This window comes from Dama dama, chromosome 32 (genome assembly GCF_033118175.1).
Source record: "Dama dama isolate Ldn47 chromosome 32, ASM3311817v1, whole genome shotgun sequence".
Classification (NCBI taxonomy): domain Eukaryota; kingdom Metazoa; phylum Chordata; class Mammalia; order Artiodactyla; family Cervidae; genus Dama; species Dama dama.
The window spans coordinates 45,579,561-45,607,116 of NC_083712.1; the positions used below are offsets into that span (position 1 = coordinate 45,579,561).

The window sequence follows — 27,556 nt, forward strand, 5'->3', positions numbered from 1 at the left end:
AAAGTACTGAAACAGGTGCTGTAATAGAAGAATATAACAATTATAATAATATGAAAGAGACAATATAATACTATGGGTCAATACTACCTTCCAAAGTCAGGAAAGTCTTCCAAAAAGTTGACCTTTGAAATTGCATCTTGAAGGTGAGTAAATGTCTAGTAATCTTGGTGGGAAAGGACATCCTGCCAGGCAGAACAGAACAAACTTCTGAGACCTGGTATCTTCTACATCCTGCTGGTAGTAGTTCAGTGTGGCCAACACTGGATTTGAGGTGTGGGACAAAGCAACAGGGAATGTCTGAGAGTGAAGAATGGGCTGATGGGAACAAGTCTTGGGTTTTGTGCAGAAGACTTTGGATTACTCCTGTAGGTCAGAGATGGTATGTGGGCAGCCCCAGTTGCAACCTATGGACTGCAACCTTCTTTCATTGAATCTAAATTCCTCCAGGAAGGAAATGGTACTCTCTCTCATTCCCTACCCCAGGATCCCTGCTACTTTTTGTCTTGAACAAAGCCACTTATGTTCAAATGTCTTGCCTAATTTGTGACATCACTTGACTGTAGAGAGTGTGCTAAATTGCTGAAATTTGGTCTCTGTACACTAGTGCTGGATTAAATCTCAGGGGCAAGATTCTGGGTAAAAACAAAAATAGCTTTATTGCTCTGCCAGGCAAAGGGGGTCATAGCGGGCAAATGCCCTCAAGACTATGTGTCCTGTCCTAGACGGGGCAGTGAGGAATCATGGTGTTCAAGGAGCAGGGCGTGGTAAGCTGTGGACGTCCTTCTGATTGGTTGGTGTTGAGGTAATCCAGAGTCAGCATCATCAACCTTCCGGTTCCAACTGGTCTGTGGTCTACCTGCTTGTGGGCAGAATGCAATTAACTTCTCCACCTGATGGGGGTTTCAGAATCTGCAAAACAGCTCACAGGCCAAGGCTCAGAATATCTATAGTCCTTGAGAAAGGGACGAAAGGTCCTTGACTTTGTTTAATGGCATAAGTATTGTTTTGTCTTGACTGTTTCCCTTTGACTAAAGTCTTTCTACAGGCAAAAGGCAGGTGGAGGACATGGGTGGCGGAGGTCTATTCCGGGAAGGTTTTATAGGGGTCTTGCTCGGTTACATGTGGGCAAGGGGTAGCCACAGAAGACTTCTCAGCAGAAAAATAACATGATCAGAGGGGTGGTTTAGAAAGAGCATCATTGCAGTATGTGCAGGGGGGTTGGAGGGTGTGGGAAGGGCAGTGGGGAAGAGAGTGCAAACTGGTGGGGCCTGAACTAGGGCAATGGAAAGGAGGAGAGATCACTAGGATGCTGTCCTTAAGGGGGGGGGGGGGAAGGGGCCCGCGGGGTAGGGGGCAGTGATCTCCCACAGCAGGGATGTTCGCCCCTTCCCCACCCCATTAACCCACAAATTTAAGGGTTCTCTTCAAATTCATTCTCTTCCATGAAACTTCAGTGACAGTGGAATTTTCCTTCCTCTAGTTTGGAATACTTCTCAAACTTTACTGGGCACCTGAAAGGCTTACTGCACAGGTTGCTGGGTCTCACCTGTAAAGATGGGGCTTGGGGGCTTCCCAGGTGGCTCAGTGGTAAAGAATCCGACTGCCAATGCAGGAGACAGTGGTTCAATCCCTGGTCCGGGAAGATCCTGTGTGCCCCCGAGCAACCCAGCCTGTGTGCCACAGCTACTGAACTTGTGCTCCAGGCCCCATGAGCCGCAACTGCTGAGACCTGAGCTCCCTCGAGCTGTGCTCTGCAACAAGAAAAGCCCCTGCAAGGAGAAGCCTGCACGGCGCAGTGAGAGAGGAGCCCCCGCTTGCCACAACTAGAGAGAAGCCTGCGCAGCAGTGAAGACCCAGCATAGCCAAAAATAAGTAAAATTATGGAAAAAAAAAAGATGGGGCTTGAGAACATCCTGACGAATTCCCTGGTGATTCTGCTGCTGGTCCAGCCAGTGAGTGGACTCACAGGGACTCCCGTGAAGACAGCGGGCCCGTGCTCATCGCCACTGCTTGGGTGCAGCACAGCACCTTTAGTAGCCACTGCATAACTATTTGGTGAGTGAATGAATTACAGAATGAATGAATAAACACATACGCGTATGCATACACCACTTTGCACATTATTTACCAAATGGTTTTTTCACAGTGACTTTGTTTCATCAACTGAACAGCTATCTGTGTATAAGGTATTATTATTCTTTCTGTCCTTCCTACTAGATTAAATGTTTCTTAATGTCATTCATCTCAGGATGCTTTGCAGAGTGTGTGCTCAATAAATAGTAATCGGTCACATACGTAATACAATCATACAGTAGTGAATCATCATACTCCTGAAAGACTTCAACCCCTCTCCTTGCCAGTATTCTTCATTTAGGTCAACCTTTTCATTTTTTATGACAAAACCTGTCCCAGGGAAATTTTAGTGAGTCGTATCTTTATTTCATCTAAGAATGGTGCCACCATATGTCATATGTCACCTAAAGATGGTGTTCTTAATAAAGCTGGAATCCCAAAAGGAAATTCATTATTCTGAAGCAAAAAAAAAAAAAATCAAGTGAAAGAACAGAAAGTTCAAATCTGATTTAAACTAGAATATCCTTTTATGTGTTTGAAGCAGTGGTGGGTATAAAGAGATTAAGAGTAGCTTAATATCTTCGATTTTTCTACAGGAAACTGAAAAATCAAAATATTTTCAACTTACGGAAGTATAAGAAGCAGACAAGGAAAAGAAAGAGTCAAGTCCCTTATTATAATAGATTCCTTAATAGCTCCATAAATGGTATCCTAGAGAGATTTTAGTTACTCAAAGTAGAGAGTAATTGGGAAGGATTAAAATTTCAGATGAATTAAAATAAACAATAACTCAGTGAATTACCCTTGAAATGACGATTTTTATGACTTTATGGACTGTATGATATAATAATAGCATTAATTTTGTAGCACTGGTTTTCACACTGTGATTGCATGTTTCCCACAGAAGCACTCACAAGGCCAACACCTGTCAAGGGAAAAGCTGAGTTGATAATACTGTGTTCCTCCTCACACCACATGTGCATTCCTGCTTCAAGCCGGGAGTGCCTCCACTTTGGTGTTTTATATATACTAGGTTTTCTCTTAAGATTTTATTTGGGAAAAAACCAAAAAAGGTGTTCTAGATCTTTAAAAAAAATTCTAACTATTAGATAGTATATGGTAACCTTATGTGATTATTATAGAATAAATAAGTTGATGGAAAAAGAAACTCCAGGGGAATACAGTTTGTGATGGAGACAGCTAATTACAACCCCAACCCCCACCCCCATCCTCCCTGCTTGAGGGTTGCGGGTGCTCCCTGTCCAGCTAAGGACTACATTTCCCAGCCTCTCACCCTCCCCAACCCCTGCCGACTTTTACCTAGTTGGGGCTTCCTTTTCACCAGTGATACAGTAAAGAAAACGCTGTTTGTCATTTCTGGGTCCATGAAGCAGATATGCCTTCTTTGTGCCAGCCACTAAGTAAATGCAGAAGTCTCTGAGGCCATATAGCAGTAGTTAACAAACCACAAGCTAAATCCAGAAGGCTGCTTGTTTTTGTAAATAGTTTCTTTGGAACCTTACCATACCCATTCCTTCTAAAGTACAGTTGACCCTTGAACAACATGGGTTTGAACTGCCTGGGTTCACTTAATGCATGGATTTTTTTCAGTATTAAATGCTACAGTGCTACACAGTCTGCTCTTGGTTAAATCCTCAGATTCAAAACCACTCAATACGATCTACGAGCTACAGTGGAACCTCACATATATACAGAGGACGTTATTCACAGAATTTGACTGCCAGGGAGCATAACACCCCATGCTGTTCACCCCAACACCCCCTGTTAGGGGTGTTAAGAGCAAACCCTACTGTCTGCTGCAGAGGCAGAGTAGTTAAACAGTTGAAACAGAGACCCTATGGCCACAAAGCCTTAAACATTTACTAAATGGCACCCCACTCCAGTATTCTTGCCTGGAAAATTCCATGGACAGAGGAGCCTGGCAGGGTACAGTTCATGGGGTCGCAAAGAGTCGGAAACAACTGAACAACGGAGCATGCATGCATATGGCCCTTTATAAAATATGTTTGTTGATCTCTATGCTGTGGGATGAAAGGAGCCTGGGGCCCTGAATCATTACACGGAGGAAGTGACATATGAGAACTGCATGGTTAAACTGTTGTGTGCACAAGAAAGATATTTCTTATGTTAAATCATGGGAATCTTTAGTTACAGCAGCTAACAACAAATTATCAGTTAAACACACCATTCTTGGAACCTGGTCCAAGAATATTTATTAATATATAAATATTACATATTTATCAAAATCTCACATGTATCTGGCAATTGAACGATAATTGAAGTGGGCAGTATAGCTCAGGGACTTGCTCAGAGATCCTGGAAGAAAATTTAAAACTTGAAAAGCAAACTGAAGACAAAGCATCAAGAATATCTAAAGAAACTTAGACAAAAACTTACCTTTAAAATCTATCGTCAAGAAACAATGTTTGTTGAGATTTGGAAAGGAATTTCTGCAAAGAAAGGAAGCATTGGTAAAGCACATTTTCAAAGGCATGGAGAGGCAGAGCATGGATGAAAGAGGTTAGGATCCATCTTCTAAGAGGAATAGAGGACACTCATCACAGCCTCTACCTGCACAACAAAGTCACAAATTGATACACACCCTTACTATATGGGATGCATAACTTGCTGTCTCTCCTTTCCCCTCTATCCTATTCTGTCACTATTGGGTCTGTGTTTTATCTTGGTCAATAGAGTCTACCACCTGCAACCTGCAGTTTCAAAACACTTCTTTACAGAAACATCATACTGTCTGGGCTGGGAATGATACAAGAGATTTTCAGTCATTTATCTAGTTCTAAAAGGAATCCATAGAGGGCAATCCCAGCAGAGTTCATAGCCAGGCCTTCGGTTTTGAAAACTGCTTGCTCCTTCCTCCTGGGGTCTTTCATCCCCATTTATTTAGGAAAGCCTGACAACCTGCGAGGAGGAAGCTGTAAGATATTTTCATTTGGGAAAAAGCTGGCAGTTGAAGTACAAGGAGTTTCCCCACTGTCTTGGCTGGATCTATTGAGGTTGGCCTTGGGACACAGAGGAACCCAGGTTTCCGCAATGTACCAGCCAGCACCCACTAGCCCTGGCCAAAGCCTGCGGCCCCCTGTACCAGCCCTTCCACCCCACCCCTGGCCCAGACTACTGAGTCAATTCCTAGGCAGGTTGATAAGAAACCTTCTCCGGCCCTTTTCATACTTTAATGAAACTGTTACACAGAAGCTCTTGAGTGATCAAACCTGGTCCCTGGTCCCGAAGCTAAATCTTCAGAGATCACACATCTGACATCGTTTACTGGAAGCTACCACTACCAGACTGCTACTGTTGCTGCCAAGTCACTCAGTCGTGTCCGACTCTTTGCGGCCCCATAGACTGTAGAACCCCATAGACTGCAGGACCCGATAGACTGTAGCCCGCCAGACTCCTCTGTCCATGGGATTCTCCAGGCAAAAATACTGGAATGGGTTGCCATTTCCTCCTCCAGGGGATCTTCCAAACCAGGGATTGAACTCGCCTCTCCTGCATGGCAGGCGGATTGTTTACAGCTGAGCCACTAGGGACGCCCAACACCCCTGGGCAAAGCCCCTTGTTCTGGACGATCAAGACCCCATCCCCGTCTGGTCGAAGATCCTCGGGCCCTGACCACCAGGTTTCTCTCGGCCCAAAACCTCGAAGCTCCCAAACAGACCCCAGCAGGCGGGGACAAGGCCCCAGCCCCGCCTAGACGACCCGTACCTGAAGGCCGGCCCCGCCCCTGAAGACCAGCCACGCCCCTCCCCCCGCCCTTCTCCCCCCGCCCCTCCCCCCGCCCTCCCGGCCGGCCGCGGGCGCCGCGCGCCCGGGCGCCTGCTCAGAGCGCGCGCGGCGCGGGGCGGGAGCGGACGGCACGGGGCGGGGCTCAGCCGCGCTCGAGCATGGCGGCGGCGGCGGCGGCGGCGCTGGGCGGCTCCGCCGGCTCCGCGTCCCCGGCCGTGGCCGAGCTCTGCCAGAACACCCCGGAGACGTTCCTGGAGGCTTCCAGGTTGCTGCTCACTTACGCGGACAACATCCTCAGGTGCGGGCCGCGGGGGGACGCGGACAGCAGGCAGGGGGCGGCCCCCGCTCGGCCAGGGCTTAGGGGGCGCCCGGCCGGTGGTGCCGGGGGCGGGGAAGGGTCGCCGGTCCCGGGCCCCCAGAATGGAGACCCGGCCCGCCCAGCCCCGCCCGAGGGGAGGCGACGTCCTGACCTGACCCCTGGCGTCGCGCGGGGCGGGGACGGGGAGACGCCCCCGGGGCTCCGGCCGTTGAACCGTCTTCCGAGTCCGGACAGAAGCGGCCACAAGCGTCTCACGCCCCCCGCGTGCGTTTTCCCCGCCGGGCGCCTTCAGCTGCCACAGGCGGCTGAGAAGTTCGTCAGGGGCGCGCCGTTCTCCGGTCGGCGTCTTACGGGCATCCTCACGCCGCCGTCGTGTCGCGAGGGCAGCCCTGGTTGGGGGCGCTTTGTTCACCCCCAGACCTTCGAAGGACCTCGCGGCTTGGGGGCGTCGGGAAGTGGAGTTTGGACGACTTCCCTCGTCTCTTAGCTCCCACCACGTGGTGCCCAGAGGGACCTGAGGTGAGGGGCAGAGGGCACCTGAGGTGGGGGCGGGAGACGGGACCTGAGGTGGGGGCGGGAGACGGGACCTAAGGTGGGGGGCAGAGGGCACCTGAGGTGGGGGCGGGAGACGGGACCTGAGGTGGGGGCGGGAGACGGGACCTAAGGTGGGGGGCAGAGGGCACCTGAGGTGGGGGCGGGAGACGGGACCTGAGGTGGGGGCGGGAGACGGGACCTAAGGTGGGGGGCAGAGGGCACCTGAGGTGGGGGCGGGAGACGGGACCTGAGGTGGGGGGCAGAGGGCACCTGAGGTGGGGGCGGGAGACGGGACCTGAGGTGGGGGGCAGAGGGCACCTGAGGTGGGGGCGGGAGACGGGACCTGAGGTGGGGGGCAGAGGGCACCTGAGGTGGGGGCGGGAGACGGGACCTGAGGTGGGGGGCAGAGGGCACCTGAGGTGGGGGGCGGGAGACGGGACCTGAGGTGGGGGGCAGAGGGCACCTGAGGTGGGGGCGGGAGACGGGACCTGAGGTGGGGGGCAGAGGGCACCTGAGGTGGGGGCGGGAGACGGGACCTGAGGTGGGGGGCAGAGGGCACCTGAGGTGGGGGCGGGAGACGGGACCTGAGGTGGGGGGCAGAGGGCACCTGAGGTGGGGGCGGGAGACGGGACCTGAGGTGGGGGGCAGAGGGCACCTGAGGTGGGGGCGGGAGACGGGACCTGAGGTGGGGGGCAGAGGGCACCTGAGGTGGGGGCGGGAGACGGGACCTGAGGTGGGGGGCAGAGGGCACCTGAGGTGGGGGCGGGAGACGGGACCTGAGGTGGGGGGCAGAGGGCACCTGAGGTGGGGGCGGGAGACGGGACCTAAGGTGGGGGGCAGAGGGCACCTGAGGTGGGGGCGGGAGACGGGACCTAAGGTGGGGGGCAGAGGGCACCTAAGGTGGGGGGCGGGAGACGGGACCTGAGGTGAGGGGCAGAGGGCACCTGAGGTGAGGGGCAGAGGGTACCTGAGGTGGGGGGCAGAGAGGCGCTTTGAAGGCTCCGCCCGCCCCTCCGCCCCTCCCCCGCCTCGAGCCCTGGTGCGCAGTGTGTTGGCATGAAGTCTGAAAAGGAGATTCCCTCTCAGCTTCAAGGCTCTAGATTTCACGTGACCTGATTTTGGAGACGTTAGTTGCGAGTGCAGTGTTTTAAGCCATGGCAGTTTCAATGCTCAGTGAAAGGCGCTCAGTCGTGTCCGACTCCTTGCTACCCCACGGGACTATCCAGTCCATGGAATCCTCCAGGCCAGAATACTGGAGTGGGGAGCCGTTCCCTTCTCCAGGGGATCTTCCCGACCCAGGGATCGAACCCAGGTCTCCCTCATCCGTTGGTGGCTTCTTTACCAGCTGAGCCACCAGGGAAGCTCTTCATACAGGTCACCTTGATGACTTTACAGGTGAAGCGAAGGAACAACACATGGAGCCCTTGTCCTGAGCCAGCTGCTCCGAGGGGTGTGCACAGCGGCACGATTGTGACCTATGTGGGGGCTGTCTCCTTCCTCTGTGACACCTTCTCGGCTCGATTTCCCTCCCCCAGGAGGTCAAACAGCTCTTCAGAGCTCAAGGCCGATGTTGGAGGATTCTGCCCTGAGTGAACCCCGAGGCAGAGTTCTCCAGAGCCCATCCGCCGCAGGGACCTCCCGCCTGGGGAGCCACCCAGCTGTTCAAACCCCGTTATTGGGAACAGGGAGTTGGCCTTACAATGAGGATTCACTTCTGTTTTCAACCCAGTGAAACCACAGATGCTGAGATCAAGGTGTTGTGAGGAAGGAAATCCTTTTGCATCACAGTTATCACTATGAATGTTTACCAAACTCATAGAAGAAACTTGGCATACTGTTCATGTATGTTACATGAACAAAGGCAAAGGAAATTAGTGAGAAATAAAATGTTTTTACAGTGGCTTATGTTTTCTATCTTAAAAAATGTTTGTCTATAAAAAGAAGTTAGAAGTTGTACTCATATAGGTGGAGATGGTGTGAAAAACTATCTGTTCTAGTTTGTCTTAAGTAGTAATATTAGTTCCCTGTTCTCATAGTCTTACAGTTCAAACTCCTTTGATCTTGGTGGGGGGGAGCCACGTTTTCTTCCCCTTCCAAGTCCATTTACTAGCTTGCTTGTTAACAGAAAAGCCCCAGACCTCCTGAGCCCTTAGCCTTTCTGCACTACAGATATGCTAGAGAACAGAGGAGACCCCAGTTTTCTCTTTGTTTTGATGCTTTAGGAAATCCTTTAACCTTAGAGATAAGGGAGGGTGTTGTCTTGATATCCCTTGCAACTACCTCAGGGTAATTATTTTATAATATTTTATACGGTGAATGCTAAAATGAGAATTTCATTTGCAGTTTGTTTTTAAATAGCAATATTTGTCACTGCACACAGGTGAAAATAATAATTTGGTTTAAATTTTAAATTTCTGCTTCAGATTATGCTTATCCTGTTCCCCAACTAAGAGTCATAAAGCTCGTGAAATTATAGAATGAAGTATATGCTAATTTGCATGCACAATATACCATGGGTTAGAACCATTTTTTTCAGTTCACTAACTTCTTGATAAAAATCCACTGTCCTCAGTATCCACCTTTCAAGAATCTGTAATAGTTTTACTAACATTCCACGGGCTCCCTGGAAAATTTGCTTCATTCATTCTTTAAAAAAACATTTTATTTCTCACTAATTTCCTTTGCAAACTGCACACAGTTACTGGTTATGAACTGCACTGGGTATGATTGGGAAGGGCTAAGAATGGAAAGTGGTTTCTTTCTTCAAAGAAAATATGTCTCGGAGAAAGACACAGATACAGAAAATAGCCATAGCATAATATCTGGAGGACAATTCGAGGATGATGTTTAAATGCTTACATATTTATATGAGAGGAGATAGCAGGGACCTGATGTGGAACGGTTTTGAGAAGAAAGGTTTGATAAGATGACATGTATTTGACGTGATATGCAACAGAAAGCACTTGTAGTTTCTAGACTCAGAGCATAATGAGAGATTCGTGTAGAATGATGATGTAAGAAGGCATGGGTTTCACGTCTGAAGTTGTTGCAGTCAGCATGTGTGTAACTGGATGAATGGAGAGACAGTTGTAGGCGGGGACTGGCAATTCTTGATGACTGAGTGCCAGGGGTACAGCTGGTAATGGGAGGAGACAGAATGCTTGAAATAACTTCTGATTTCTCATCTGGGTTACCACTGACACCTGGAGAAACTGAGCCAAGCAGTTAATTGAGAATGGATGAGTTTGTTGGCAACTGTATGGTGGAGAGTGTTTGTAATCAAACCAGTGAGTGGGTTTAAGTCCCTGTCAGCCGTTTTCTAGGAATGTGATTATAGGTGATTTATGTAAACTCTGGGTATCAATTTCCTCATGTTTAACAACTTATTGACCAGAGATGTATTAATACATCTTTTGTTACCCAGATGTTATTGACCAGAGTGTTTCAGTACTCAACTACATAAATCGTTGGCCACCAGTGTTAGTTTCTACAAAAATCCCCTGGTCAACAATGTGTTAACAGGAAAGAACAATACTTAAGTTATAAAACTGTCGCAGAAGAAAGAAATAAATAAAGGACATGGCACACATGTTGTTTGTTTCTCTCATTCAGGTTTTCCTGTTAAGCTGGGTTATGTGCACATGTTTCCCATGTTGTCAGCTACAGAGAATAGTAAAGTTAGAGCCAGAGATGGTTCCCAGATGATTCTAAAGGCAGAGAGATGTTTTTGAAATTTTACTTGTGCTTCAGAATAACAATTTTTCAGAAGGACTAAGAAATAGTGTTTCAAATGACCTATAAAATGACTTCTGTGATGAGTGATAAAAATACAAGATTATAGAATGCACTCATGTACTAAGTTTCCACTTGTGAGAAGTCTTTTTGGGATTGTGCATTCCAAAGAAGAAGAGGACAAGTAAATTGCTCAGATATACTTAATTCCTAGCATTTCAGAAATTCTGAAGCAGAAACATTTAAGTTTTCCTTTTCTGAGGAAAGGAAAGCTGTGACTCAGTGGGAGGCTTTTTGCTAACATGTGTTAAAGTCTTAGAAATACAGTTGATTATGACTTTTAGGGTGAAAAGTAGGGCTTTTTCCTACTACTCAGTTGTAAATTGTCAGCAGGCTCCTCTGGCCTCCATTATCTCCCAGAGTTTGCTCAAATTCATGACCACTGAGTTGGTGATGCTATCTAACCATCTATCTCATCCTCTGCCGCCCCCTTCTCCTGCCTTCAGTCTTTCCCAGCATCAGGGTCTTTTCCAATGAGTAGGCTCTTTGCATCAGGTGGCCAAAGTATTGGAACTTCAGTATCAGTCTTTCCAATGAATATTCATGATCAGTTTCCTTTAGGATTGACTGGTTTGATCTTCTTGCAGTCCAAGGGACTTTCAAGAGTCTTCTCCAGCCCTAAAATTTGAAAGCATCTATTCTTTGTCACTCAGCCTTCTTTATGGTCCAACATCCACATGTGACTACTGGAAAAACCATAACTTTGACTGTGTGGACCTTTATTGTCAAAGAGATGTCGCTGCTTTTTAATATACTGGCTAGGTTTGTCATAGCTTTCCTTCCAAGGAGCAAACATCTTTGAATTTAATGGCTGCAGTCACTGTCCACAGTGATTTTGGAGCCCGAGAAAATAAAATCTGACTCTGTTTCCACTTTTTCTTCTTTTGTCTTCCATGAAGTGATGGGACCAGATGCCATGATCTTATTAGTTTTTTTTTTAATGTTGAATTTCAGGACAGCTTTTTCACTCTCCTCTTTCACCCTCATCAAGAGGCTCTTTAGTTTCTGTTTTCTTCCATTAATGGTGTCATCTGCAGGTCTGAAGTTATTGATACTTCTCCCAGCAATCTTGATTCCAGCTTGTGAGTCATCCAGCCCGACATGCAGATGAAGTTATCTGCATATAAATTAAATAAGCAGGGTGACAATATACAGCCTTGATGTACTCCTTTCCCAATTTTGAACTAGTCCACTGGACTAGTTCCATGTCCAGTACTGTTGCTTCTTGAACTGCGTACAGCGGACCACGTTTTGTGAGAACTTTCCACTATGACCTGTCTGTGCCCCTGCGTGGCATGACTCAGCTTCATTGAGTTATGCAAGATCCATTGCTGCAACAAGGTTGTGTGATACATGAAGGGATTAGTTGTAAATACAAAGACTAATTTTTCTATGGATGAAACAATTTGGTGATACCTGTGGGTAAGACAACTCACAAGACACCAAAATGTGTTCAGAGTGACGGTTGAGTAAGATTCAGGAAATTTTGCTGCCCTTTCAAGCCTCATCTCTTCAACAGCATCATCCAGCAACCAGAAGAAACCTCAAGCTAAGGTACAAAACAATTGCTAATCAGCAAGATAAATACTGCAAGTCATAGAAATAATTAGTGGTCAGCAGAGATAGGAAGAAAAACATCAAAGAGTTATAGCACAAAAAATTTGAGAAAAATCTGTAGAGAATTAACGGATCAGACAAAACTGAAGGTGCTCCTTAGGGCTGCTTTAGATGCCACCGGGTAAGGAGAGTAGTAAAGAGGTCAAGGAGAGTGACTGCACAAGGCTTAAACTGTGAAGCTAGATGTCTAGGCGTATGTGTGTGTGTGTCTCTTTGTGTGTGTGGCGCTTTTCCAAAGGCAGGAAATGGGAGTTGATGGATTTGAGACCTGAAGGTCCTGGAGCCAAATTCTCTAAGCCTTTGAGGGCTTCAGAGGTTGATTTTCACATCAGTCTATACTCATGACTCTGGCCGGTCTGCTCAACACATTTTAAAAGAGGAAGATATTTGGGTAACTGGACATTATTGCCATTTTTTTTGTTTGCAATATGTGTTGAATGAGAAAAACAGATGAATAATATATGAGGTTCATAGATAGTGTACAAAGATAGGAAATTGCCTATTAGATGCTAGAGAGGACAATCTAAACTATACAAAGCCCATATCAAAGATGCTGCATCGACAGTTACTTTGAAACACATCAAAATAATAAGCTGTATCAGAATGGCTCATGTAAGTTTTATAAGAATTTTTAAACACTAGTGGAAAGGGGAAGAAAAATTAGAAAATTAAGCGCAGTAAAAGACTTTGATTATGTAGAAATCTGGGAACTGTTGGGAAAAAGTAGATTAAGAGCTCTGGCACTTTTGCACCAGTGGAATGTACCATCCTGGTGGTACTGCTTTGTTTATCACCCTGTGGGATGTGTTGAGAATCATGAAAAGATGCCTCATTTATCTGTAACCAGCTTTGATAAAGGTGCGGTTATGCTGTCGTTTAATGTTTACATTGTAAGGAAGAGTGAGTGGCATGCTTGTGACCTAGTGTAGCAGAGAAGCCCGGGAGGCTAAACGTTTTGCTGTGCCCAGGCAGCTCCCACAACAAAGGCCAAAGGTCAGTATTGCCAAGACTTAGAAACTGATCTAATACACAGAATAAAATAGCAAGGCACTTGTCTCTCCTTGTGTTTCTGTCATTTTATGACTGAAAAATGACAGTTATCTGTCATTTTCAGATGATCTGCAATGAAGAATAGTGCTTTTGTTTTTAATTTCCAATCCTTTGTGGACCTATAACTTTTGTAAATTACAATGAAAATTGCATGGCAATGTCAAGTTACTGTAATAATAACTGAATGCTCTCAATTTCTGTATTCCTCATGGATGAATAGCAAAGAGTAGATTAGCACCAATCTGGACACTTTAACACTATTTTAGAGCTTTTGTCTGTGAATATTTTGTAATAAACTTGTGTAGTTTTTGAAATTAAAGAAAAGAGGTTTTAAAAAAAGTTTCATGTAGTGTTTATGACAGTTTGGCAACAGGAGCTGCTTGATGGAAAACAAATGTGAAATTTGTTGAAACTTCCACAATTTAAAATGCCTATTTTGGTTTTGTTTTTATATCACAGTATCTAGAGAACATGTATAAGTTTGGGACTAAGGTGACTGGTTTTCTGCTAGCATTTGGCCACCCTGCCATTCCAGACCCCAGACTGATGGCCTCAGGACTTCCTCTGTGGACACCTTACGCAGCCACAGAAACCTTAATGTTGTGCTGACGGAAGCCACTATCACTGGACTTCCCTGGCGGCGCAAGACGGTTAAGAGTCTGCATGCAGTGCAGGGGACCTGGATTTGATCCCTGGGTCAGGAATATCCCCTGGAGAAGGGAATGGCAACCCAGTATTCTTGTCTGAAGAATTCCATGGACAGAGGATACAACCCATGCGATCACATAGAGTTGGACATGACTGAGTGACTAACACTTTAAGTTTCACCATTTTTAAAGGTGTCACTGTCAGATATGAAACCTACTTATCCTGAATTATGTTCAGAAGGCCTTTTTTGAATATAATACCATGATTGTCTTTAATCTTTTATTTTTTTTTCCCTAACAATCTTTCTGGTTTATCAAGATTATTAAAAATCTCAAAGATGTTTCATGTGCTGGTCTCATCCCAAGTGTAATATTCAAAATCTTAATCATTGTAAAAGAAATTCAAATCTTCATTTTATATTATTACCATACTTATTGTTGACAAAAATATATCTTGAGCTGAAACAAGACTTGTAGTAAAAACCATTGGCCTAGGGAAGGAAGAAAAATCAAATGACTGTTAAGTTATAACTAGGTTCGTGTTTGTCAGAAGTAGTATTTGAGGAACTTTGGTTCATTTTTATGTAACTTCTTAGTTTCTTGTATTCATTTCACAAGCATTTATTAATTTTTAATAAACTGTAAATTATTAACATCATCTACATGTCAGGTGTTACTCTTGATGATTGAGATCCATCAGAACAAAACAGGCAAAACTTTCTTCCCCTATCTGGAGCTTGCATGAGTTTTTCTTCTTTTTTTTTTTTTTTTTTTTGAGTTTTTCTTCTTGGCAGCTGAAAAACTCAGCAAAGTCTTTCATTTTAACAGCACAGAAATAGAAAGTTGCCTGTATTTCCCTCCTGGCAGCATTAATATGATCAGCTGTGAAGGTGAACAGGGATGTTGTGCTAAGTGCGCCCTGAGGGAAGAATCACCAGATCAGGGTGTCCTTCCACACAGGCTGTCTGTAGAGTTGGAATCTCTACTGCCTTGAGGGAATATAGCCAGTGTAAAATGTAGAAAGAATGTAAAAACATGGTGAAAATTATAAATTGTTATATATAATCAGACTTTTTTTTTTTTAATCAGAAACCCTAATGATGAAAAATACAGATCTATCCGGATTGGAAACACAACTTTTTCTACTCGACTCTTGCCTGTCAGAGGAGCTGTTGAATGTTTATTTGAAATGGGATTTGAAGAGGTAAGTGTGTTCGTGGCTTTCTCTGTAGTTTATGTACAGAGCATTCATTGTAATGTTGATCAGTGATTTCTAAACAAGATAATATTTTTTAATTGATTTGTTCGGGAAAGCTATGGAACTAGTTATTTCTTCACTTATTGGACATTGAAAAATCACAGTAAATATACTTTAAAATCACAGTAAAATATAATTGCTCTCCCATGGGGAGAATTCTTACCATCTCAATCCTTTAGGGAGGTCAGACGTGCAACCCAGGGACTAAATTGTGACTCTTCTTAGACTTTTAGCCAAAATCTGCTATGTGAGCACAGAAGAATGGCCTCCAACCCCCTGTCTACAGGAAGAAATGAAAAGGGTAAAAACAGAAAGGTCAAGTTTAGCTGCCACACATAAGGGTTTGCCTCTGTGACAGGAGAGAAGACTTTCAGTGTTTTGTGTTTTTATTTTTAAGTCAGACAAAAAGTTTGGTGTTTCCATCTTGTGGAGTCTGTGGCATAGTTTAATTTTATGACACAGGAAAGTAGCTGTCTAGATGATGAATTTTCTGTGTGTATGTCTATGCTTAGCCATTTCTAGTTTATGGAGTACTGAAAGATATCAAAGCTGGTTCTAGAGACTGAGTGATCAGTAGCAATTAGAGCTGGCAAGGCTGTGGCCTTGGGTGCACTTGCCTCCCTACCTCTCTGCTTCCCTCCCCCCATCTGCTTCAGGCCTTAGGAATCCAGTGGTGAAGAGGTAACAGATCCCATCTCACGTGGAGCTTGCATTCCAATAAGGCAGGCAGACAGATGTGAAAACAGATGTCGTAAGGCTTGAAAAGACATTGTAAGCCACTGTATTTGGGAGCAGCCATGTAAGGAAGAGTGGTCGGGGAGGCCCGGGAAATCATATTTGAGCTGGGACCTGAGCGAGGAGAAGCGGTTGAGTTCCCTGACACTCTCAGGTGAGGGCTTTTCAGTCACAGAGATTCGCCCTGCAGAGGACTTCTAGCGGGTGTAGCTTTGGCACAGAAAGTAGCCACAGAGGCAGGCAGAGGTGTGGGCGTGGAGTTTGGGGAACTGTGGTAAAGACAACTTGGTGACAAATGGGTTGGGAAGCCAGTGTGGGATGGGAAACCAGTGAAAGGTTTTAAGCAGGGAAGAATATTTTTAAAGATTGCTCTAGCCATTGTAGAGAGAATATTCTGAATGTTTTGCATGAGGGTGAGGGATAAGCCTGGAGGCCACTTAGAAAGCTTATTGTTTTCGTCTCTCTGAGAAATGGCAGTGGTTTGTGTAAATTCTGTGATGGTGGGCTTTCTGTCTGTGTTTCCTGTGCTCTGGCTCCTGGGGAAGGACCAGCACACATAGGCACTCAGTGAATATTTGTTGGATTTGAAGACCGACAGCAGTGGGGATGAGGGAAATCCTGGATTTCTTTTTGAAGCCAAGTCTGTAGGACTTGCTGGTGAATTAGGTGTGGAGTATGAGGGGAAGGAAGAAGTCAGGGTGACATCTAGGTTTTGGTTTGAGCAACTACGTGGATAGGAGTTCCATTCATTGAGATAGAAAAGTCCTGGAGGGTAGCAGGTGTCAGAGGAGGAAAAACTACTAGCTGCCTTTTGGATAATTATAACTGGTACACTGTTAAATATTCAAGTAGAGGTATCAGGGAGAGAGTGAAAAAAGCTGTGATGATTGCAAAGGAGAGGGCAGGATAGTGTCAATTATTGTGTCATCCACTTGTAGCTGCTCACAGGCATCTGAACATAAAGAACTTAAAACTATAGACAGGGAAAATTGAGAAAATTGCTAATTTTGTTCAAGGAAATGCAAATTTTTGAGTTAAATGACAGGAAAATTAAGTAAATGATTCCTGGGTTGGGAAGATCCCCTGGAGAAGGGATAGGCTACCCACTCCAGTATGCTTGGACTTTCTTGGTGGCTCAGCTGATAAAGAATCTGCCTGCGGACAAAGGATTAATTTCCAAAATATACAAGCAGCTCATACAACTCAATACCAGAAAAACAACCCAATCAAAAAGTGGGAAAAAGACTCAGACATTTCTCCAAAGAAGACATCCAGATGGCTAACAAACACATGAAAAGATGCTCAACATCTCTCATTATTAGAGAAATGCAAATCAAAAACTACAATGAGATATCATCTCACACCAGTCAGAATGGCCATCATCAAAAAGTCTACAAACAATAAATGCTGAAGAGGATGTGGAGAAAAGGGAACCCTCTTACACTGTTGGTGGGAGTGTGAATTGATACAGCCACTATGGAAGACAGTATGGAGACTCCTTAAAAAGCAGGAATAAAACCATCATTTGACCCAGCAATCCCACTCCTAGGCATACACCCTGAGGAAACCAAAATTGAAAGAGACACAAGTATTCCATTGTTCATTGCAGCACTATTTACAATAGCTAGAACATGGAAGCAACCTAGATGTCCATCTACAGATGAATGGATAAAGAGTTTGTGGTACATACACACAATGGAATATTACTCAGCCATAAAAAGGAATGCATTTGAGTCAATTCTAATGAGGTGGATGAACCTAGAACCTATTACACAGAGTGAAGTAAGTCAGAAAGAGATAAATATTGTATATCATATAATTATAAAGTATATGATATAAATATATATAAATCATAAATATTGTAATGCATATATATGGGATCTAGAAAAATGGTAAACATTTATTTACAGGGCAGCAGTGGAGAAATAAACATAGAGAATAGACTTATAGACATGGGGAGAGGGGAGGAGAGGGTGAGGTGTATGGAAAGAGTAACATGGAAACTTACATTAGCATATGTAAAATAGATAGCCAACGGGAATTTGCTGTATGGCTCAGGAAACTCAAACAGGGGTCTGTATCAACCTAGAGGGGTGGGATGGGGAGGGAGATGGGAGAGAGATGCAAAAGGAAGGAGATATGTGTACCTATAGCTGATTCATGTTGAGGCTTCATAGAAAACAGCAAAATTCTGTAAAGCATTTATCCTTCAATAAAAGTAAATTAATTTAGAAAAAAAAAGAATCTGCCTGGGATGTGGGAGACCTGGGTTCAATCCTTGGATTGGGAAGATTCCCTGGAGAAGGGAAAGGCTACTCACTCCAGTATTCCTGCCTAGAGAATCCCAAGGACTGTATAGTCCACGGGGTCATAGAGTAGGACACAACTGAGCGACTTTCACTTTAAGTAAATGACAACTGGAGACTACTAGTTTTTTATTGTTAAATTTTATTGTTAAAGATTCAGTGGAATCAGATTTATCTTTCATTCAGCAGATATTTGAGTTCCAGGAGAGGTGGCCAGCTGTTGCAGTTGCCTGGGAATGTGCTGGTTTTAGCAGTGAAATCCCATACCGCACACAACCCCTCCACCCCAGGCGGACTTGTTGTGGGTTGGTTATACCAGTACCAGGTGACAAGCCAGCTTGAGACTTGGAGTAGTATTCGACACAAACGGAATCACAATCTCAGATAAGGCTATCCTGTTTTCAGACTAATTTATATTTAGAGTTACTGGCTGGCTTTGGATTTCACACTTTAGGACCTGTAGAAGTAAATGTTTTATCAGTGTTAGCCAGTAGAACTGAAACTGAACTTTGCCTCCAGAAAGAAACTTGGTAGGCTTTGAGATGCAGTGGGAATCCAAGACCTAGCCTGAAATTTTCAGTTGTTCATTAAAATCCTGACAGCTTTGGACTCACTTGACTCTGAGACTATTCTTTTTTATGAAAATTCTGAGGAGGAGGTGTAGAAAGACAGTGATTCACAGGGTGGGTGACCCATCAGGCCAGCTTAGTGGAATGGTTCTCACCAGGAGCCGTACCCACCCCCAGGGAGGAGTGGGCATCATAGTTTCGGTTGTCTGGGTGACTGGAAGATGTCACCAGCATTTATTGGGCCAGGGACAGGGTTGACTCACACCCAGCAGTGAGAATCGTCTCAGCAAGAATGTGTTGAGAAACACAGATTTTGTCAAATACTGAAATCCTGGTTGGTTTCTTAAAATGTTTGATCTCATGCCTTAAGCCTGTAGTTTTGTCCTTTTACGAAAATGCAGTGCTGTTGATTAAACTTTTTGGTACAGACACTTGGTTGATAATCACACATTCTTTCAGGACTAGTCCTGAGAAGATGGAAGGGATGGCACCCCCCACCGTATTAGGGGGGCCTCTCTGAGCTGTGGCCCAGGCAGACCACTGCCTGTGGGGCTCCCCTTTGCCTGTCCATGGTGTCATCTTTCCTCTGTGTTGCCCTGCACACTGTGCAAGATCAGAGGCCTCCTTGTTTGGTTTTAAACCAGGCATCTGGTTTCTCTTTCCAGACGTTGTCATAGATAGGAGGTGGTTCCTTTCTCATGTTGGAAGATTAGTGTGTTCCAGTTTGTGCCAATCATCATGTGCGTAATCATCGCAACTGTCGTAATACTTTGCTCTACCCTTCCACCTATTTGTACAGGCTTGTGGGATTTGATCTGTTCAGTCTCAGATAGAGGTAGTTACAACATAGCAATTATAGTTGTGTGAATCATTTCACTGACGGTTATTCAGAACATCAAGCAGGTTATTTAACTTCTCTGAGCCTTCATATTTTCATATGAAAAGCGGGGCTAAACCTAGTACCTACCTTTCAAGGTGGCTATAAGAATTCTTTAGATAATGTGTGCACAATACCTAGAAACACGTAAGTGCAATAAATGATAGTGATCTTTCTTAACAGCTATTTTGGGTAATACATGGAGATCACTGGCCTGTCCCAGCTTTTTAAAAAGGATTCACTTGGAGTTGATCTTTCATGTCATTATTGACTGAGGTCTTGATCATTTGATTCCTGTAGATCTGCCATCAGCAGGGAAATACAGTCATTCTCAATTGTGGAGTTTAGTTTAAATGCTCATGATCTGCAGATTGGTCTGCTGCATGTTACACCTGTTTTCTCCTATTTGCAGTTGATAGAATGCTCTTGGTTTTAATGCTCTTGGTTCTCGACACCTAAAACCTTGATTGAATATATTTTCATTTTACTTTTTGTTTTGTAATTTGCTGACTGTTTTACATTGTGAGCTTTTTTGTAATGTTTATTGTACCTTAGAGCACTCTGTATTATGTGAATTCATAAAATGAATTACTTCTTAAAAGAATTGGATTTTTATTGTTTGTTTGTTTGGATCACCTTTGTATTACTAAATAGCAATCTGTAGTTTTGAAATGACCGTCAGGGTATAATTTTTGTTACTGTGGAAGAATTAGTGGACCCCATAGACTTCTAATCATGCAGCTATTCTTAAAGACTTGAGAAGATTCAAAGGTTGTTATATAACTTCTTACTCGTTTTATGTGACCAGTGATCTTGTAGGAAATTTCATGGAGAATAGTTGTATCATATCCTATTACAGAGAAGATAGGAATGTGCTTTTTTTGCAGTCCTTTGGAGGCTTTCTGACTTATTACAGTATTCCTAAAAGATAGAATATTTTTAAAGGTCTTTTGAACCAGTAAGATAGGCTAAACATCTGATGCTAAAAAGGAGACAGATTTTCTTAATTTTCTGGTATACCATTTCCTGTAATTTTTTTAAAAAGTGTCATAATGGTACAAAGAGAATGATTCTTAAAGTATGATGTGTTCTATAGTGTTGGCTCCATTTCATATATATTTCCCTAATTTTTTAAATTCCAGGGAGAAACACATCTTATCTTTCCTAAAAAAGCTTCAGTGGAGCAGCTGCAGAAAATCCGTGACCTGATTGCCATAGAGAGAAGTAGCAGATTGGATGGATCAGAGAAGAGCCACAAAACAGAATTATCTCAGCACCTTGCAGCCAGCTCTCAGCTTCCTACAGCACCTTCTTCACACCCTGACGGGGTGACCCAGCCTCCAGGGAGCAGTGAAGGGCAGGCATCCAGACCCCAATTGGCTCCAATGGTAATGTTAGAGCTAAGCCTTCCTTGACTTGTTCCTTTCAAAGTGTTGAAACAGCAGAAGCTTTGCTTAGATGACTTCATTTAATAGGAAATTATCCTGCTTACAAACATCCTTTTAAATAAAGGTCCTTAAGCATTTTACTCATAAATTTTCACTGTCAGAAAAATTGTAATGGTTTTTCTGTAGTACTTTTATCAGTAGCAAACTTAAACTCATGTCCTGTTTTAATTTTATAAAACACCTTGTCGCTTTCCTCAATACAACGGAACCTTACATATAGAGTCAGTTGTTAAATCTGTTTTTCTCCGGGTGAATAATTCCAGAGCCTTTAACCTCATTTTCCTGGTAGCCAGGTGATGAGTCATCCCTTAGTGTGGGCTAGGAGTGTCCTAAGTTTGTCTCTAAAAAATAAAGGATAAAGGTGGTAGGGACCTACAGAGGAAGAGACAGGATAGAGACTGTCCTTTTTATATAATTCCTGATGAGTGGTTTCCCAGCTTTTTTTTTTTTCAAGAAGATTAACTCTTCTAAAGCATATTCTTTTGTACCTCAGTTGACTTAGGTTAACCTTTAAGTCTTTATAATATTTTCCCCTCTCATTAGCTTCACAGCTAATACTTATTTATAGTAATAAACATAACTTTGTTGATGAATGCTTCCAAGAAGTGGTTTAGTATTGAATCAACTAGTAATGATATTGAGTGGTTGTGGGAGTCAGGTGATATGGCATGTGTGAAAGCTTAGTCAACTGTGAAGGGCTTAAAGATTTGCTCTTGGTAACAATAATTCTTTCTATGAAGTATCTGAGCTGCTTCATTTAGTACAGAGTTATCATAAGTAACAGAAAAGAGGGACCACCTGTCTCTAGTGGGACAGAATAGTAATCCTAGTCAGTCCAGTCCTTAGAACACTGATTTCCAGTTTTTCTTTGATTGCACATCTTCTCAGTGACAGTGTTGAAAACATAACCGAGTAAGTGTCTCTTTACTTATGAGTTCCCTACTTCTGTGTGTATATGTTAATATACCTTAAACAGGAGTCACATACAGGATTAAAGCATGTCATTCGTTACACTTGGGGTAACTGGGGTCTTCATCAGTTTTGCAGTTAAGGTTGATACAGGTATAGAAGCATGCTTAACTTTTTCTTGATTTTTAGCACCTTTTCTTATGAATTTTCTAATTAAAGTGTGAAATATATCTTTTAAGATTCCCCCCCTTATCTTTTGTTGAATCTCAGTATTACAGTTTAAAATGCACAGTATTGACCAGTCTTAGGGAAAAACATAAAATGCAGGAAGATATTTTATTTTACAAAATAGCTGTTTGCTGGACTACTTAGAATTTCTTTTTTTTTTACAAATTTTACAGATTTTCTGAACCTTCTTTAACCTCTTTCCTTATTTAAAATTCTTAACCTCAAAATTCAGTTGTAGTTTGAGGTCTTTAGAACTCTGCTAATTGCCAGAAAGCGTATGGATACTACACTGAAAACAAAATGTCATTCTGTTGTCAAAACAAATGCAGAGTTTAGAAGCAATAAACTTCAAACACGTATGCTCTTAGAAGGCTGTTGTATATTTACTCTTATTTCTCTAGTTCCTGGGATATAGTATCTTTTCCTGTTTCTTAAGGGAGTTGGGAGAAATTAGAATGAATCTTTTATATATACATAGAATTTTCTGTATATTTTTGGCTGTGCTGGGTCTCTGTTGCTGTGCAGGCCGCTCTCTAGTCGTGGAGCAGGGGCCGCTCACCATGGTGGTTTCTCACGTGGAGCACGAGCTCTCGGGTGCACGGGCTTCAGTAGTTGTGGCCCGCAGGCTTTTCCCAAACCAGGGATCAAACCCGTGTCTCTGGCATTGGCAGGCAGATTCTTTACCACTGAGCTACCAGAAAAGCCCTAGAATGAGTCTTGTTTTTATAGCCAACTCCTAGTTCTATGGATTGCTGAAAGACTATTTTTTAAAAGTGTTTTGTTACTTAAGCTCTACCACTGTTAATGGCTATACTACAGAATTTGATAGTTATGTTCTCCTGCCTTTCTCATTTTGAGTGTGGTTATTAACTGAATTAAAATGGACCAAGTCAAACAGCAGGAGAGAGATTAACAGAGCATTTAACTGCATATAAACTAGACATGTGCTAGGCACTGATGAGCTTCTTAACTAATATAATATTTCTCTGGTTGAAACTGTATCAAGTAAAAATTTTGAAATTTAAGGCAAGATGATGGTCACTGATGTTGTAAGATGTAAAATACTGGAATATACTGGTGCTCAATATCAGTAGTTTAGTTAGAAACTTATTTTGCTACTTTTTCTGGATATTTTATGTAAATGGAATTATGCGCTGTGTATTCTACCTCAGGCTTCTTTTAGTTTGTGTTTGAAGTTGATCCATATTGCAGGCTGTATCAGTATTTTGTTCCTGTTTATTGCTGAATAGTATTCTCTGGAGAGCATTTGGGTTCGCCCTGTTTGTAGCAGTACTGCTGTGAATGTCCACAGACCAGGCTTCATGTGGACATGTGTTTTCACTTCTCTTGTGTAGATTCCTAGAAGTGAAGCCACTGAATTATATCCCAACTTTTATGTTAATGTTTTAAGAAAGTGTAAGCTGTTTTCCAGAGCTATTATACCATTTTACATTCTAACCAGCAGAGTGTGAAGGTTCTAAGTTGTCAGTGTTCTCATTGATACTTGTAATGTCTTTTTTGGACTCCCCTGGTGGCTCAGTGGTAAAGAATCCACTTGCCAGTGGAGGAGACTTAGGTTTGATCCCTGGGTCAGGAAGATCCCTTGGAGTAGGAAATGGTAACCGGCTCCATTTTTCTTGCCTGGGAAATGCCATGGACAGTTGCATGGCATGTTCTTTATCCATTCCTCCATTAATGGACATTTTGGTTGCTTCCATATCTTGGCTATTGTAAATAGTGCTGCAGTGAACACTGGGGTGTTTGCATCTTTTTGAATTATGGTTTTCTTCAGATGTATACCCAAGAGCAAGATTGCTGGATCTTATAGTAGTTCTGTTTTTAGCATTTTAAAGAATCTCTATGCCATTCTCCTGGAGGAGGAAATGGCAACCCACTCCAGTATTCTTCTCTGGAGAAGTCCATGAACAAAGGAGCCTGGTGAGGTACAGTCCATAGGGTTGCAAAGAGTCAGACACGACTGACAGACCATCACTCACTCACTCATGCTGTTCTCCATAGTGTTTGTACCAACTTACGTGCCCACAGACAAGGCAGGAGGGTTCCCTTTTCTCCACGTTTGTTCTTTATCGACTTTGATGATGGCCATTCTGACCAGTGTGAGGTGATACCTCATTGTAGTTTTGACTTGTATTTCTCTAATAATTGGCATTGGTGAGCATGTTTTCATGTGCTGTCTGGATATCCGTATGTTTTCTTTGGAGAAATGTCTACTTAAATCTTGTGCCTATTTTTTAACTGGGTTGTGTGTGGTTTTTCGTTTGTTTTTTGAGCTACCCGAGGTGTTTATATATTTTGTATTTTGGAGATTAATCTTTTATTGGGCTTTTCCTTTACAAGTATATTCTCCCATTCAGTAAATGTTCTCTTTTCACTTTGCTTATGGTTTCCTTTTCTGTGCAAGAGCTTTTAAGTTTAATTAGGTCTCATTTGTTTATTTTTCAAAATTTTCATTAGTGTGTGGATCCAAAAAGATATTTGCTACAGTTTGTTAAAGGATGTTCTGCCTATGTTTTCCTCTTAAGAGTTTTATAGCATCACTCTTACATTGAGGTCTTTAATCCATTTTGAGTTTATTTTTGTGAATGGTGTTACAAAATGTTGTTTTATTCTTTTATATGTAGCTCTCCATTTTTCCCAGCACTGCTTATTGAAGTGACTGTCTTTGCTTTTTTGTATTTTATACTGTGGATTTGTTTCTGAGCTTTCTCTCCTGTTCCATTGGTCTATATTTCTGTTTTTGTGCAGTACCATACTATCTTGATTAGTGTCACTTTGTAGTATAGTCAGAAATCAGGGACCTGATTCCTCCAGCTCCATTTTTCTTCTATGGATCAATTTTGTATCCTGCAACTTTACCAAACTCATTGATGAAATCTGGTAATTTTCTGGTACCATCTTTAGGATTTTCTGTGTGTAGTAGTATTTCGTCTGCCGACAGTGACTTTTCCTGTCGAAGTTTTCCTCCTACTTTTCCAACTTGGATTTCTTTTATTTCTTTTTCTCCTCTGATTGCTGTGGCTAGGACTTCCAAAACTTTATTGAGCAACAGTGGCAAGAGTGGACACCTTGGCTTGTTGCTGATCTTAGAGGAAATGCTTTCAGATTTTCACCATTGAGTATGATGTTAGCTGTAGGTTTGTCATACATGGCCTTTTTTATGTTGAGACATGTTCCCTGTACACCCACTTTCTGGAGTTTTTTATCTTAAATGTTGAAACTTGTCAAAAGCTTTTTCTGCATCTCTTGAGATTATCATATGGTTTTTATTCTTAAGTTTTGTTGTCATGGTGTATCATCCTGATTAATTTCCAGATATTGAAAAATCTTTGCATCCCTGGGATAATCCCACTTGATCATGTTGTATAATCCTTTTAATGTGTTGTTGGGTTCAGATTGCTGGTATTTTGATGATTTTTGCATCTGTGTTCTTTCATCAGTGATGTTGGCCTTGTGTGTGTGTGTGTATGTGTGTGTGTGTATGTGTGTGTGTGTGTGTGATCTTTGGCTTTGGTAATCAGAGTGATGGTGGCCTTATAGAATGCGTTTGGAAGTATTCCTTCCTCTGCAGTGTTTTGGAATAGTTTTAGAAGTGTAGGTGTTAATTCTTCTCTAAATGTTTGGTAGAATTCTCCTGTGAAGCCATCTGGTCGTGAACTTTCGTTGGGAGTTTTTTAATCACAGTTTCAGTACTTGTGATTGGTCTGTTAATAGTTTCTGTCTCTTCCTAGTTCAGTCTTGGGAGATTGTACCTTTTAAAGGATCTGTTCATTTATTCCAGGTTGTCCATTTTATTTGCATATAGTAGTCTCTTTATGATCCTTTGTATTTCAGTGGTATCTGTTGTAACTTCTTTTTCATTTCTGATTTTTTTATTTGAGCCCTTTCCCTTTTTTCCTTGATGAGTCTGGATAAAGGTTTATAAATTTTGTTTATCTTTTCAAAGAACCATTGGTCTTTCCTATTGTTTGTTTCTATTTCATTTATTTCTGCTCTAATCTTTATGCTTTGTTTCCTTCTAGTAACTTTGAGTTTTGTTTGTTCTTCTAGTTGCTTTAGGTGTAAGCTTAAGATGTTTGAGATTTTTCTTGTACCCTGAGTAAGATTATATTGCTATAAAGTTCCCTCTTAGAACTGCTTTTGCTGCATCCCATAGGTTTTGGATCATTATGCTTTTGTTTTCATTTGTCTTTAAGTATTTTTTAATTTCCTCTTTGATTTCTTCAGTAACCCATTGGCTGTTTAGTAGCATATTGCTTACTCTCCACATGTTTGTATTATTTACAGTGTTTTTCTTGTTGTTTATTTCTAATCTCATAGCATTGTGATCAGAAAAGATGCTTGTTATGATTTCAGTTTTCTTAAATTTACTGAGATTCACTTTGTGGCCCAGCATGTGCTTTGTCCTAGAGAATGTTTTATGTGCACTTGAAAAGAATGTGTATTCTGCTGCTTTCAGATGGAATGCTCTATAAACATCAATTAAGTCTGGTTGAATGTGTCATTTAAGATCCGTGTTTCCTTGTTGATTTTCTGTCTGGATGATCTGTTGATTGATGAAGCTGGGGTGTTCAGAGTCCCCCACTGTTACTGTGTTGCTGTCAGTTTCTCCTTTCATGGCTGTAAGCATTTGCCTTATATAATGAGGTGCTCCTGTGTTGGGTGCATATGTATTTACAGTTGTTCTGTCTTCTTCTTTGATCTGTTGATTTTTATATGCTGTCCTTCTTTATCTCTTTAACAATCTTTATTTTAAAGTCTATTTTGTCTGATATGAATACTGCTGCCTCAGTTATCTTTTGATTTCCATTCGCATGGAATGCCTTTTTCCATCCTCTCACTTTCAGTCTATCTGTGTCCCTATATCTAAGGTGGGTTTCTTGTAGACAGCGTATATGCCAGATCTTGTTTTTTTATCCATTCAGCCATTCTTTGTCTTTTCATTAAAGCATGTAGTCCATTTGCATTTAAGGTAATTATTGATAGTATATTCTTACTGCCATTTTGTTAATTGTTCTGCATTTGTTTTTGTAGGCTTTTTCCCTTCTTTTCCTCTTACGTTCTGTTGTGATTTGTTGACTAACCTTCAGTGTTGTGTTGGGTTATTTCTTCTTTGTTGTGTGTGTCCATCATGTGTTTTCAGTTTGCAGTCACCATGAGGTTTTGGTATAGCGTTCTATGTATGTGAACAGGATTGTTGTAAGTTGCTCATCGTTGAATTTCAGATGTGTCTGTGCTCCCCTCCTCTCACACTTGCTAGTTTCAGTATCATGTATGTGTGTGTGGTGGGGGCGAGGGGTGATTTCCTGTCTTGACTGGATGTTTGCACTGGTGAGGTTTTTCACTGATCATTTTCTTGTTTCTAGTTGTGGCCTTCTCTTTTCTGCTTAGAGAAGTTCCTTTAGCGT

The 27,556-nt window shown here is 42.7% G+C and overlaps 1 protein-coding gene and 1 long non-coding RNA gene across 4 annotated transcripts in view; one reads left to right on the forward strand and one right to left on the reverse strand.

The window, feature by feature from the left end:
• Nucleotides 1-642: 642 nt before the first annotated feature.
• On the reverse strand, nt 643-6,278 carry LOC133050591 (uncharacterized). 2 transcript variants are annotated; one of them, XR_009691649.1, is made up of 4 exons: nt 6,123-6,278; nt 4,492-4,544; nt 1,547-1,751; nt 643-859 (listed from the first exon to the last, which is right to left on the reverse strand). It is a non-coding gene; the product is annotated as an uncharacterized LOC133050591 (long non-coding RNA). The 2 variants fall into 2 exon arrangements; XR_009691648.1 differs by lacking the exon at nt 1,547-1,751 and having other exon boundaries at nt 643-856.
• NGLY1 (N-glycanase 1) overlaps nt 5,987-27,556 on the forward strand; it is a 57,827-nt gene continuing 36,257 nt past the window's right edge. For both annotated transcript variants that reach the window (XM_061134853.1, XM_061134854.1), the window contains exons 1-3: nt 5,987-6,139; nt 14,890-15,004; nt 20,688-20,933. In XM_061134853.1, the coding sequence (XP_060990836.1) occupies nt 6,000-6,139; nt 14,890-15,004; nt 20,688-20,933 (501 nt within the window). In that variant the 5' untranslated portion in view covers nt 5,987-5,999. The remainder of the gene's footprint in view (nt 6,140-14,889; nt 15,005-20,687; nt 20,934-27,556) is intronic.